At 38.7% G+C, this 15,384-nt stretch overlaps 1 protein-coding gene across 1 annotated transcript in view; it reads right to left on the bottom strand.

Moving 5' to 3' along the window:
- EP300 (E1A binding protein p300) overlaps positions 1-15,384 on the bottom strand; it is an 84,830-nt gene that overhangs the window by 32,063 nt on the left and 37,383 nt on the right. Inside the window, exons 7-10 of the mRNA XM_045465958.1 lie at positions 11,516-11,609; positions 10,790-10,927; positions 8,985-9,102; positions 7,933-8,107 (exon numbers count right to left, since the gene is read on the bottom strand). Coding sequence (XP_045321914.1) covers positions 7,933-8,107; positions 8,985-9,102; positions 10,790-10,927; positions 11,516-11,609 — 525 coding nt within the window. The remainder of the gene's footprint in view (positions 1-7,932; positions 8,108-8,984; positions 9,103-10,789; positions 10,928-11,515; positions 11,610-15,384) is intronic.

The raw sequence follows: 15,384 nt of genomic DNA, 5'->3' as shown, positions 1-15,384 counted from the left end.
ATTACAGTATACCCTATGCTTTCTTTCAGTGTTGACAAGAAAATAATGTAAATTCTTAACTTTAAAGAAAAGAGAAAGGCTATTATAGCATTTAATGTGCTACTATTTGACTAAACTGTTTGAATTAAGTTGTTATGCAGGAGAATGTCTTCAACAGATAGCTACAGATTTTGTTCAGTGACCAGATTTGATTGTGTACCCCAATAATAGGTGTTTTTATGCGCACAAACCCATTGTGAACACTGACTTTAAATAATTCAGGTACTCTATTGCTCTACATATTGTGCACACCTCTTAAATACAAAAGTAGAAAGAATTAAAAAAGACATCAAAATGTAAACACGGTTGACCCTTGACCAACATTTGAACTCTCCAAGTCCACTTACATGTGGACTTTTTTAGTAAATGTGTATTTCTTATGATTCTTTCCTGTAGCTTATTTTTCTCTAGGAACACAGTACTTAACATACTTAACAGGCAAAATATGTGTTATCTGTTTGTTATCCCTAAGGCTTCTGGTCAACAGATTTTTTTGGGAGTCAAAAGTTTTATGTGGATTTTAAACTGTGCAGGGGTTGGCGCCCCTAACCCCTTGGTTGTTTAAGGGTCAACTGTATGTAATTTCTAGTATTTTCAAGGATTATCTGCACATCTTCTAGCATAGACCTTCCAACTTTTCTCCACATCATCGTGTAGATCAAATAATATTTCTATAGCACCGTGGGAAAAGATAGGATGCTTGTAGTGACCCAACTCTGCCTTGGACACCTCCTGACCCAAAGTGCTACTGCACTCAAATCTCAGACACACTTGTGATGACTACGCTCTAAAGAGAAGCCTACAGTGTGCTATACTAACTAGTAACAGAAATGATCACACAACTAAGTGGGTTAGTGCAATTCAAGTTAACTAAATCCATCAAGATTTGCCACGAATATTGCTCCTAATAAAACTATAATACAGTCAAATTGAATACTGGAGAGAATTCTGAACATTTATTCATATACTCTTTTATCCACAATTGTGCAAGATTTCTAAAAATTACATATATACCCTATGTTCACTATATAAAAATTAGAGAATAGAGATAAACCTGTATAGTTTTAATTTTCCACATGTATATTCATCTACACTTTATATAAAAGCAAAATTTTCACTTAATATACAAGGAACTTTTTCCCTGTCAATAACATAGATAAGTGTTGCAAGCTAAATGCCAGCAGAGACCAGGCAGTCAGTACCAGTCAGTGGGAAAGACCAGGCATCTGAAACAGGGAAAAGGGAGCAACTGAGATGAAGTGGGAAAAGCACAACTATGATGACAAGCAGCCATTACTCTAGTGAGAGACTGTGGTGCTGCTGTGGGGAAGACAGGGCCAAATATGCTAGATCCTTCCATCTCTAAAGGAAACCAGGAATCTATATATTTTTAAGTGGTTTTTTTTTTTTTTTTTTTTTTTTTAAGTTTATTTATTGCAAGGCGGGGCGGGGGTGGTGGTGGTGGAGAGTAGAGACAGAGGGAGACAGAATCCCAACCAGGTTCCGCATGGTCAGCGTGGAGCCCAATGTGGGGCTTGAACCCATGAACGGTGAGATCATGACCCGAGCTGAAATCCAGAGTAGGACACTTAACTGAACCACCCAGGCACCCCTATGCAAAATCTTTTCAAATACATGAAAATATTCAGATGAAAAAACAAAAACCTAATTCTACTGCCTACAGCTGGCTCACTTTCATTTACAACTATAATGCACATGATGGTTTTTACTGACTGCATGGTATAAATGTGCAATGAAACCTACTGTGGGCCCAGGAGGCAGCTCTTAAATTTTATCATAAGGGGGGGCACCTGGGTGGCTCGGTCAGTTGGGCGACTGACTTCAGCTCAAGTCATGATCTCACAGTTCATGAGTTTGAGCCCTGTGTCAGGCTCTGTGCTGACAGCTCAGAGCCTGGAGCCTGCTTCGGATTCTGTGTCTCCCCCTCTCTCTGCCCCTCCCCTGCTCATGCTCTATGTCTGTCTCTCAATAATAAATAGATGTTAAAAATAAAAAAACTCTGAAAAAATTTTATCATAAGGAACATATGATGAACATCTGAAGAACATTTTGATGACAATTTTTATTTAGATAAAAAATATGTATATATACATATACATATGAAACCATTAATTAAAATGTTTATCATTCACATCTAGATAAATACCCCAAGGCAAAATACACACCTAGATTGAATTCCTTATAACACCCAACACTAAATATATCCAAGTAAGCCTATCACCACCCCCTACCCCCCCAAGCAACCAATATTAACAAATTAGCATTGGGGCACCTGGTTGTCTCAGTTAAGCATCCAACTCTTGATTTTGGCTCAGGTCATGATCTCATGGTTCATGAGATCAAGTCACACACTGGGCTCTGGGATGAGTGTGGGGCCTGCCTGGGATTTTCTCTCTCTCTCCACACACACACATACACACACACACTGCTGGTGCATGTGCTCTCTCAAAAAACAACACCTCCTCCCGTCCAACCACACAGATAATATACATACTTATCAACTCTCAAAGTTTTTATGTTTGCAAAAAAAAAAAAAAAATTGAGAAGTCAGCCACTTATTCAACCTCATTAATAATTAGGTTCATCATTTTCACATTACATATAATGTATATTGCTTATATTCACTTATTATAAACATCTTTCCAGGCCAATACAAATACCTACCATAGCCACCCTTTGATTATATAATGCATGCCCTTTGCAAACAAAACACACTTTACAGAAATATAAAAATTGGAAAGTTCAAGTCTTCTATATTCCTTCCTCTTACCCGTAATCATTTTCTCATGCAAATATACAAATGAGATAGAAATAAATCATACTCAGTATATCACATTAAATGAGTATGAAAACTGTGATATAATTGGTATTACATTCCATTAGTTTCAAGCGTACATGATTTGATATTTATATGTTACAAAAGATGACCACAGTATGTCTTTGTCAAGTTTTTTTTTCTTGTGATGAGAACTTTTAAGATACACTTTTATCAAGTTTCAAATGTCCAATACAGTATTATTTTTTTATTAAAAACATTAAAAAATTTTTTTTAATGTTTACTTTTGAGAGACCGAGCACAAGTGCGGGAGGAGCAAGAGAGAGAGACACACAAAATCCAAAGCAGGCACCAGGCTCTGAGCTGTCAGCAGAGCCCGATGTGGGGTTTGAGCCCATGAGCCACAACATCATGACCTGACGCTTAACCGACTGAGCCACCCAGGTGCCCCTACGGTATTATTAACTACAGTCACCATGTTGTATATTACACATCCTCAGGAGTTATTTATAACTGCAAGTTTGAACCTTTTGATCTCTTTTACATATTTCAGCCACCCCATACCGCTGCCATCCCTCCCCGCCCCTGCCTCTGGCAACCACCAAACTGTTATCTAGAAACTCATTTTTTTTAAGATTCCAAATTCTAGGGAAATCATATGCTATGTCTTTTTGACTGATTTCACTTAGCATAATGCTCTCAAATTCCATCCATGTTGGGGCGCCTGGGTGGCTCAGTCGGTTAAGCGGCCGACTTCGTCTCAGGTCATGATCTCACGGTCCGTGAGTTCAAGCCCTGCCGTCGGGCTCTGTGCTGACAGCTCAGAGCCTGGAGCCTGTTTCAGATTCTGTGTCTCCCTCTCTCTCTGCCCCTCCCCCGTTCATGCTCTGTCTCTCTCTGTCTCAAAAATAAATAAACGTTAAAAAAAAAAAAAAAAATTCCATCCATGTCACAAATGGCAAGACTTCCTTCTTTTTTATGACCGAATAGTACTCTGGGTGTGTGTGTGTGTGTGCCTGAGCACACATTTTCTTGATCGATGGATATATCTTGGCTATTGTAAATAATGCTGCAATGAACATGGGGGTGCATATATGTTTACCTTATTAAACTAGTTTCTTCCTTATGGTGCATTTTGGGCTTTTTAACCTAATCAAATTAATCATTCCTTTTCTTTATAGTTTGATTTTATTTTCTGGATGTTTCATCATCTACTTTAAGACAGTGATGAGCTAGGTTTGGTTGGGCAATTGTCTTTTCTTTCAAGAAAACTTTCTTCTATTACTTTTTAATTACAATTTTCTTTATTTAACATATCTTAACGATTTACAGCAGACTGGGAAGACAAAATGCTGGGGGGGGGGGGGGGGGGGGAGGGTTGACTCCTGATTCTGCCATTCACTAACTGTGTGACCATAGCAAGTTAGGCAACCTTTCTATGCCTTAGTTTCTTACTGGTAAAATGGGGATAATAGTACCTAACATTGGGTTTCTGAATCTCTCAAATTTTTTTCTATATATCTATCATCTCTCTACTGACTTTTTTAAAAAAAATGTTTATTTGAGAGGCAGACAGAGTACGAAGGGGTGAGGGTAGAAAGAGAGAGGGAGACACAGAATCTGAAGCAGGCTTCAGGCTCTGAACTGTCTGCATGGAGCCCGACGTGGGGCTCGATCTCACAAACTGTGAGATCATCACTTGAGCTGAAGTCAGACACTTAACTGACTGAGCCACCCAGGTGCCCGATTTTTTTCTTCTTAATTTAAGATCTAAGACCCAATGTGGGGACTTAAACTCATGACCCTGAGATCAACAGTCACATGCTGCACCGAATGAGCTAGCCAGGCACCTCATATTTAGTATCTTTTTAAGCCGTTTTTTAATTCTTATCTTCTGTGTTTTGTTATTGCTAATCTGGTTTTAAACTGAGTCAACTCTCCCATTTCGTTTTCCATCCCCTGCTGTCTTTTTATGTCTGTGTATAGTAATTTTTTCTTTTGAAAATTTCCTTTTTCTGTAATAACTCTCCCTTGCAGTTGTAATTATCTACATGGACCACAGGAGGAATTCCTTTATCTCTGTGTAGGGAGCGATCCCCTCAGGGTGTGTGTGTGCTATGTGCTCAAGAGGGTAGGTGGTATTACCTTAGAGGGGTTTCTCTGGCAGCCACACCTTGCCCTTCACCTTTAAGTGGAGGGTTCCAGATGGTTGGTTAAATCTGTTCAATCTTTCAACTGCCTGGGTAAAAAGGGGATGCTCTGGAGAAGCCTCAAAATATTCTAGTGTATAGTGTATGGTTACTTTAGCAGTGCAATACTGGAGGCACTTTTAGGATGTTTCTAAACATCTTGTCGGATGTTTCAATAGTATAAATTACGTTACTGTGAATATTTCTTTTTTTTTTTTTTTTTTTCAACGTTTATTTATTTTTGGGACAGAGAGAGACAGAGCATGAACGGGGGAGGGGCAGAGAGAGAGGGAGACACAGAGTCGGAAACAGGCTCCAGGCTCCGAGCCATCAGCCCAGAGCCTGACGCGGGGCTCGAACTCCCGGACCGCGAGATCGTGACCTGGCTGAAGTCGGACGCTTAACCGACTGCGCCACCCAGGCGCCCCTTTACTGTGAATATTTCTACGCAACTGTACATTACTTTGTATTTCTAGAAATGTAACAACTGGATTTAAGGTAATGAAAAAAACATTTAAATTCTTACCAACAGCATATTCCAGAACCATGTTACCATACAGTCATTAACACCCACTCTAACCTTTAGAGACGCCAAAAGGTCATATTGATTTTACTTGTTCTTTCCTTTTCCCATTTTTCATCTTTCCCACCAAGTCATATACTAAGGAAATTATACCTTTAACACTGAAAATACTTTCCTTGGTTTGTCTGTTAATTACACTTATGGTATCTTCTGTTGTCATTTTTTTTTTTTCCTCAAAACTTCTAGGCAGTATCTAAAGACGTTTCTTGTTTTATATTTTCTTCTATACATTCTGTGTACTACTTTCAATTTTTAGCTTAAAATTTAAAACTTCTCATTCTTCTACAATTTGCATATGGGATAGGGTGGGGATCTCATTCTACACAAGGCCAGATTTAGTAGAAGCTAAAGGTCAACATATCCTTAGGGCTATTCAGTTCCATTAACGTTGGTTCCTGCCTGCACCCCTACCACACTGCTTCCACCCCCACGACACTACAATTTAGTATCTGTAGACGTTAAACTTGGCTCCAATTTCTCCAGACAAAAACTACCAGAAAACGAACTCCAGAAAGCTCTACTGCACCCAAGTGTCTCAGGTTTGCCCACCTGTCTCTATACCTTAGGTGCTGTCCTGGTTTAGACCATCAGCACTGAATCCACTCTTGACTTTCTTGTTTTTGAACATCTGCTCTCCTACCTACTCAAAACACAGCTGCTTTTCCTTTGTCAGTGGGCCTCCTTGTACACTCTTTCTCTGCCAGAAATGCTGTTCCTCTTCTCAATTCTTCTCCCACCATGGCCCAATGAGAACACTGCAGTTAACAAACGGAGCTGCTAAAGGCAAGTGGCAACCAGCAGTTCTCCATTTTACTACTTTGAGGCCTGAGGGAGATGAATTTTGAGCCCACCAAAAATCCTGGCATGAGTTGGTACCTATTCACTCAGCTGGCACTATCTACAGGTAATCGGCTTTCCCTGACTCAAGATATACAGAATTTCTGCTATCATAGCCTTTCTCACATCATTTAATATAGCCTGTGTTCTTCCTCATCACTGTGTACCTAACTCCTTATGTCACTGCTTGAAACCTTGTCATCAGTCAGTGAATAAGGCAATGCATAATCATCTTGGCTATCTGGTTAATTCACTAAGTTGAGAAGGCTGCTATACCAGAATACTAAAACTGTCAAGATGAATTTTTATTTTTATTATTTATTTATTTATTTTTATTTATTAATTTTTTTTTTTTTAACGTTTATTCATTTTTGAGAGACACAGCATGAGCAGTGGAGGGGCAGTGAGAGAGAGAGAGAGAGAGAGGGAGACACAGAATCTAAAGCAGGCTCCAGGCTCTGAGCTGTCAGCACAGAGCCTGACACGGGGCTGGAACTCACAAACTGTGAGATCATGACCCGAGCTGAAGTCGGACACTCAACCGACTGAGCCACCCAGGCGCCCCTCAAGATGAATTTTTTTTTTTTAATTTTTTTTTTTTTTCAACGTTTATTTATTTTTGGGACAGAGAGAGACAGAGCATGAATGGGGGAGGGGCAGAGAGAGAGGGAGACACAGAATCGGAAACAGGCTCCAGGCTCTGAGCCATCAGCCCAGAGCCCGACGCGGGGCTCGAACTCACGGACCGCGAGATCGTGACCTGGCTGAAGTCGGACGCTTAACCGACTGCGCCACCAAGGCGCCCCTCAAGATGAATTTTTAAATGCTTCTAGGGGCGGCACCCGGATGGCTCAGTTGGTTAAGCATCTGACTTCAGCTCAGGTCATGATCTTGCGGTTCATGAGTTTGAGCCCTGCATCAGTCTCTGTGCTTACAGCTCAGAGCTTGTAGCCTGCTGTGGACTCTGTGTCTCCCTTTCCCTCTGCCCCTGCCCTGTTGACACTCTGTCTCTCAAATATTAACAAAAATTAAATGCTTCTGAAAAACAGTTCTTAGCCTTCAAACATATTGTATCAAGAAGAAAGCGTGACAATGTTAAGGAACACAGTGTTGATCATTTGTTTAGGATGTATGAAAGCTGGTGGGGCCTCTGAACCTGTTCAGCACTGGCTGCCTACCAAATATAAGTCCATATAAGCCTGTAGGCTACCATTTTCTAGGTGTTCACTCAGAGAGAAGAGTATCTTGGGCTTCTAAAAATGATGCCAGATGATCAAAACACGTTAAGCACTATGACCAGAAATCTTAAACATACTGCTTAATTACTGCTCTTATGAAGGGTTGAATTATTTTCTTTGCAAAGGCAAAAAAGGGTCACTCAAACACTCTAGAAAAGTTATGCAAGCTAATGCAAATTAGTGACTTTGGCTAGAAAACATTTTATTACCGTTTTCTTCCCCAAAACAGCTATAATGAAAAGCACTTACTGGAAGTCATTCCTGGTTGTGGCTGCCCCATATTAGGCCCTGGATTCATAGAAACTGGTACCATGCCTGCAGCACTTGGTAGCATGTTTTGTTTCTGTAGTCTAGTCCTTCGTTTTTCTTCTAGTTCTTTCTGGATCTTATAGATTTTCTCAGCTAGCAGGTGGTAGTATTCGGCCTTTTTGAATTTTGAAAATAAAACACAGATAAGGAAAAAAGAGGAATTACTATTAGGTAACAGAAAAAATGAACAAAGAACAGATATTAGCTTCATTTACAGATATAAGGAGAAACCCAAAGAGGGGAAAAATCTATTCCCCTTTTAAAAGTTTTTATTTTAATTCCAGTTAGTTAATATACAGTGTTATATTAATTTCAAGTGTACTATGTAGTGATCCAATACTTCATATGTCACCTGGTGCTCATCACAAGTGCATACCTTAGTCCGCAACATCTATTTCACCCATCCTCCCCACCCCCGCCTCTCCTCTGATATAACCACCATAAAAATCTACTTTCTTAGATCATCCCAGATGTGAGTTCGTTTGGAATCATCATGTGAAAAGCAGTTTTGTGATGAAGCTACATAGTAAAGCATGACCTCTCAAAGTAGGTTAATGAAATATATGCTGGCAATTTATGGCACATGCAAAGAATAGGCTACATTTTGGAAAAGTGCCAACTTAGAGAAGAATGTTCAACTGATATAGAGAAAATGGAATACTACTTGAGATGAACATACTAAGCAGCTGATTCACCATTATTCTAGTGAAAATAGCACAGAGCTGGTAACAGCTCAACCACTTTTGAAGTTGACAGAAGGACAACCCAGATAAAGTGCCACACGAGTACACTGGATTATTAAGAGGAAAAACGTAAGATTCTTGATGACATACGCCTGAAGAAAATTGCTTTGTTATCTTGACTGTGCAGTGAAACTAAGGACAGCTGAAGGGTATCCTCTAAAGTATGGTATTGTTTGTACATGTTACGAAAAGAAACAAACAACTAGGATAGGTCTATTTCCGACTTTATGTAGAAAAATAGACACTCACCCGATTATTTGCAGATTCGTACATGTCTCCTTCCACTTTCCGGGCATATGCAACTAAGTTTTCCATCCGTCTGTCTTTTAAAGCAGCAGGATCCGGAGTAGGAAATATGGCTTGAACTCTGGAAACAGAAAATTCTACCACTATTATATCATGTCGACTTTTCATTCTCGTCATGGAAACGTCCAGTACTTTAAACTTTTTCCTGGTTAGTACTTTCTCATTTCTGTGCAATGTACACATTATGTAAAACAAAAAATGGTGGATGTGCTCAAATATTAAATGATACAGACCAAACGAAATGGTCTCTGTGGTAAACAAAGGGTCTCCCCAATCAGAACATAAAAAAATGACACCATAATAACCCCCTCTGGTTCCTGTCACGCTAACATAGGAGCAAAAAAAATTATACTCTGCTATTTGCATAAAGGAAGTGAGGAAACCTGACCTTTCTCATGGTTTTAAGTAGAGCGGCCTTCAGATCCTTCTACTCTCAATTTATTCAGCTTAATAAAACCTAATAATCACCACAAAATCTTTCAAGACCAAAAACTTCAAGTGGAAGGGGCAGAAATGCATAACGATTCTGCCAAATTCAGTGTCTTTTACTTTCTAACAGTTCCCTACAAAATGTTTGGCACTAGGGTTCCTGAAGATTTGACCAATACTTTTCCAGCCTCTAATTTTATTATTTGGAGATTTCGTGTTCACTTGTGTAGGACTTGAAGAAAACCAGGTGGGGAAGAAATAAATGGGAAGTTTAGAAGAATATTTTGAGTTGGTAAAAATTTCGCAAGCATATAACGTCAAGTCAGATGATCAATCCCAAATAATCCATTGTCTGCTATGAGAGAACAGGTGCTAAACAACTGGAGTATCACAAAATAAGTTTGCTTTGCTTATTCCTTTTTAATTCATTTTATTAAAATCTTAGGGTTTTCTTGTCAAATTCCACTTCTGGTACCATTGATTTTGAATTCCTAAACGAAAGTCAAATGTAACTGGTATGCTAATGTAATATAAAAATTAGTTTAGATAAAAAATAGACCACACAGCTCTAAGCCAATAAAAAATATGGATGGACTGAAAGAGACCCTTCTATTAAGTGGAGAAAAAATGAAAAAAGACTGCTTTCCCCGAGGAGAAAAATGCTGGATGTCACTCAAAGTGCAAGTTCCATAGCAATGAGCAAGGTTCAAGCTCTGTTTTTTTTTATAATATTGGGCACATTACATTTTACTGCTATCGCTTTCCCCTCCTTCACCTGTCAAGACCTCTTTAAAGAAGAGGGTGGCTGAATGGCTGGCATCCATCAACTCCATAACAAACAATGCAGAGGTATCTCACCAACTACTGACATGCACATCCGGAGGGCCAGAAGACCATAGAGGAGCCACTCTAGCAGGTTAAACTTGTCAACATCATAAAAGCTTTAATAGGGATAAAGGAAAAGAGTGTTGCCACCACCATATTCTAAAGAGCTGAGAGAGACCTGGTTTTCCTTTTAAAATTTGACTTTTGCAAAGGCAGTGACACTAAAATGAGTAATTTTTATATAATATATTGAAAACTGCCACTAGGTAAAATAGTTCACACACTGTTAAAGCCATAATACTCCTACAAACGATGGTGGAAAGGCTCAGAAGCAGAACAAGCAGCAAGACAGTCACAGGAGCAGAAGCATTAGCAGCAATAGCCAGACTACAGAAAAATCAATAATACTCCTCTTGTTTAGGTTAAGTGCCTGGCAGATCGGTACCATGTTGACATGGTAACTCTCTATGAATAAGACATGCCTATAATCTTACAGTTTGTGAACAAGATGATTTCGAAGATCCTGAGTAATATCTTCATGCCACTGTTTCCGAATTCCAGTATTAGATGGTTGAGCTGCTGTTGGCATAGGACCTAGGGAGGCCACACTGGCATTTTCACTCATCATTGGGCTTTAAAAAGATATTGTGAAATAGTTTTAGTGAAGAAGGCAGGAGAAAAAAGATCTCATTTAAAGCAGAGCTGACAGTGATTATTACAATGGGTCCAACATACTATGACAAATTTCTTTACATCAAGAAATCTAGGGGAAATTGTGTGTGTGTGTGTGTGTGTGTGTTTGTATTTGTATGAGGCAGAGTTAACCCACAACACTTCATCATGTGGAGGGGAGGAGGAAGTCTTGGGTTTAGAAGACTTACGTGTTATGTTGTAAGACTAAACTTATTTTGACACAGCTTATCCCAGGGAATCACTGGTAATGGATTAATTCTTACCAATGGGATAGAGCAAACTCATTTTTTAAGCAATTGCACACTTGCAACTTCCTACTATATTCGGGGAAGGTACTGATCACCCATTGATACAATTTCACATAAGATTGTAGAAAGCCAAAAGTATGGCCTCCAATATACTACTTGTCTTTATCCATCAAGGATGGCTTCAAATCAGGGGGAAAAAACAAAAACAAAAAACAGAAAAGGAATTTGAACAGGAGTATGAAACATGACACAGGGCAAATATCAAGAAAAAAAACTTACTTTTGAGAATTTATGGCTGAATGCAACATTGAGTCAGAAAGAAGATTCGATGTTTGAACCCCTACACCTCCATTTACTCCCATAGGACTAGCACCTAGGACAAAACAAAAAACGAGATTGAATATTTTAAATACCAATACCAAAAAGAAAGAAAAGCTATAAAAGTACTACAAGAACTTATCACAAGAAATTTGTATCCTTTCAAAGACCCAAAACCCAGAAGCCATAAGGACAAGATTTAGAAACTGGATGAGCAAAACCTAAAACCGCAACCGTTTAAGTAACTATATATGCACATATCCTTTCTTAAGCACAACTTACGCGAGGACATAGGGAACCTAAGTGCGATGATCCCTGGAGACTGGAATCAAAGACTGTGTTTTGGTAAAACATTTTGAATACTCCTTCAAACTGCCCTGAATAGTTCTATGTGCATACATTACCTCTTCAATTAGCAATTTTATCGAATAGTCTAATTCTTTAAAAACAAAAAACAGCAATATTGACACTAACCTAGATTTTCATGCGGTTAAAAAACTCTTCTAAAATACACAATTCTATTAATATACCTCTCAAGGTATGTTAGTTAAAAACAAGGAAACAAAACTTCCCACTAAAATGCCAACAGTTGGCTAGATCTATAAACATTTAATGGAGAAAAATGCTGTTGCTTTCCTTCACGTTTCCTAAATAGTAAGGCACAAATTTGCTTCTGACAGCATCAGCCTAGCTCTGAAATGTAGTTACTGGAAATGGTCTTCTAAAACAGAATTGTATAGTTCCTAATTCTGTATTTGTCAATGTAAATACTCCATGTGTAAACACTCCTTTTTAGCGAAACTATATACCTATAACATTGATTCGCTTTACTGATGGCAACCATATGAAGAGGTGAAAGAAAAACTGATTATAATGTACACCAATTTGCTTATCTCGTTGCCTTCTGATGGCACATGAAAACAGCAAAACATTCTCTCTGAAGTCTCCAGGTTCATCTAATATTTGGCATTGACTCTAAGAAATGGCTCAACCATAACCTGAAAAGGAATACCCTTACACCGGCCTGTATTTAAGATCCTAAGAGGGAGCATTCCCTTGAGAATACAAAAATGACGGAAGTCAGAAATTATTGGCACTGCCAGAGAAGAAGTCAGAAAGAAAAAAAAAGGAATCATTAACACCTAAAACTCATCAAGAATACATTTTTGGGGGTGCCTGGATGGCTCAAGTCAGTTAAGTGTCCGACTCTTGATTTTGACTCAGGTCATGATCTCATGGTTCGTGAGTTCAAATCCCACGAGCCCGGGAGTCTGTGCTAAAGGCCCAGAGACTGCTTGGGATTTTCTCCCTGCCCTCCCCTGCCACTCTTAAAATAAACAAACAAACTTAGGGGAAAAAACACGTGTTTTTTGTTTTCTAAGCCCTGGGAGGAATCTCATACTAATGAGACCTTTATAGAGTAGGTGAATTCAGTAGGTACTAGAAGATTAAGAACATGGTCAAATACAGTCAAGGAAGTCTTATAGTAAAAAATTCTAATTTAGGGCTCCAGAAAGGATTCTCTCTTCTTGCTACAGAATCTCTATAACCTGATATATGTTAACAGATCCTGTAGTTCTGTCTACTTAATGCCCATCCAAACTAGAGAGGTCTCAAAGTAGAGGCCATGCCCCTTTCCTATGCCCACCCCCGGCCTCCAGCACATGGCATATCTGAATGAATGCTATTTCTCATTTATTCAAATATCCGCATCAATTAAAGTACCTCCAATTTATAACTGAGGACGTTCCAGCATTACAGCTAGGTCTGCCACAATGGGTGTTGTATTCATACTACCAAGTTGTTACTATGAATGGGTCTTGGTATGCTTATAAGCATTAGTATAAATGTTTGCTTAGGGTACTTCAACCTATTCAGTACTCCACACCTCAGGTAAAGATGGTATGATACAGACCCATAAACATAAATACTACTTTTTCTAAACATCCAACAACCTGGGAAAACAAACTAACACTCATATCTACCAAACAGGTGAGATATGAGACCTTCAGAAGAGAGTACATAACAAAACCCAGGAGATCTTGACAGTAATAGGGCCAGAATTTCCATAACATAGTTGAAAGATAGCTAACCAATAATGTGAAGGTCAGTAATAAAACAAGAGAATAGGCCAGCTAAAGGCAAATAAAAAATCCTAAGACATTTTTATGCTGAAATTATTAAAGCCTGATCACATACACACAACCATACATGGCATATTCATTCCAAGAGTGTTTAATCTGGATTTAATTATAAGGATCGCTTCTCAGCCTTTTGGCTAAGATCAAGTGTGGATTTAATTATAAGGAAACAATCAGACTAATTCAAATTATAGGACAATCTACAGTGTTCATCGAAAGTCAATGTGTGGTGAACAAAGAGAAGGAAGATGACTTCTAGATTAAGAGACAAAAAGCACGTAACAAATTGAATGGAAAAGCCATGAATGACTGTGGGGGACAACTGGAGAAATTAAAATATAGACTGTACATTAGATGACATTATTAACAAATATTAAATTGTGTAGGCACAGTAACAGCACTGTGGTTATGGAGATGAATATCCTTATTCTTAGGAAATACATGCTAAACTAGCAGTCAAGTGTCAGGGTACCTCGAGTACATGAAGAAATAAAGCAAATGTGGCAAAAATGTTGAAAATAAATAAATCTAGGTAAAAGGTATGCATAATGAACCAGAATCAAGACTTGGATTTCAACCAACTGAGCCACCCAGGCACGCCACAAAAAGTGTTATTATGTTCCAAATTTCCTGACGAAGTTTTCCCCTCAATTTCTAATTATATATCCAATCTGCCCTCTTGGTAGGATCCCCAACAATACTTTAGCATTAAAATAATATGGGTGAGGGCGCCTGGGTGGCTCAGTCAGTTAAGCGTCCAACTCTTGGTTTCGGCTCAGGTCATGATCTCGCTCACAGTTTTGTGGGTTCAAGCCCTGCAATGGGCTCTACACTGGCAGCATGGAGCCCGTTTGGGATTCTCTCTGCCCCTCCCCCACTCATGCTCTGTCTCTCTCAAAAATAAATAAATAGGGGTGCCTGGGTGGCTCTGTGAAGCGTCTGACTTCAGCTTAGGTCATAATCTCACAGTTCATGGGATGGAGCCTGATGCGGGGCTCCATGCTAATGGCATGGAGCATAGAACTTGCTTCAGATTCTGTGTCTCCCTCTCTCTCTGCCCCTCTCTTGCTTGTGCTCTCTTTTGAAAATAAATAAATGAACTTGAAAAAAAAAAGTATGTGTGTATATATATATGTGTGTGTGTGTGTGTGTGTGTGTACGTGTATATATATATATATGTATATATATGTTTGTGTATATATATAGCACTAACCATTTGGGAGTCCAATCTTCACAAAACATAAAAGATAAACATTTTACATTGCTGAGTACATGGAAATATACTCAAGTAAATTGCTTTTGTTTACAAATGTGATAAAAATCTTACACTGTTAGGGGACACAACATAGTCCCATTTGTGGATACAGTCTACCACATGAGGTTGGAACCTAAAATATCCTAAAATAAACACCATTAGTGGAAGAAAACAGAAGTGAAAAAAGCTTGTTTTAGTATTTTAAAATCATGACACATCAAAAATTAAGAAAATACAGTTAACGCTAATTTGAGTATTGAACCATGTATTTCTTTGATAATATGGCACTAGGCTAAGGCCAAGATGCAACTTATGTTTCTGATCATCATCAAAATTTTTACATTCCTAAGTAAAATCCATTATAAAACTCTAATAATAACAGAAGCCTTAAAGGACCACTTTAAATACCCAATAAAACAATTTATAGTAATAAC

This window comes from Leopardus geoffroyi, chromosome B4, assembly GCF_018350155.1.
Source record: "Leopardus geoffroyi isolate Oge1 chromosome B4, O.geoffroyi_Oge1_pat1.0, whole genome shotgun sequence".
In the NCBI taxonomy this organism is placed as follows: domain Eukaryota; kingdom Metazoa; phylum Chordata; class Mammalia; order Carnivora; family Felidae; genus Leopardus; species Leopardus geoffroyi.
Note: the sequence above shows the minus strand (reverse complement) of the source record. Positions and strands in the feature narration are given on the sequence as shown.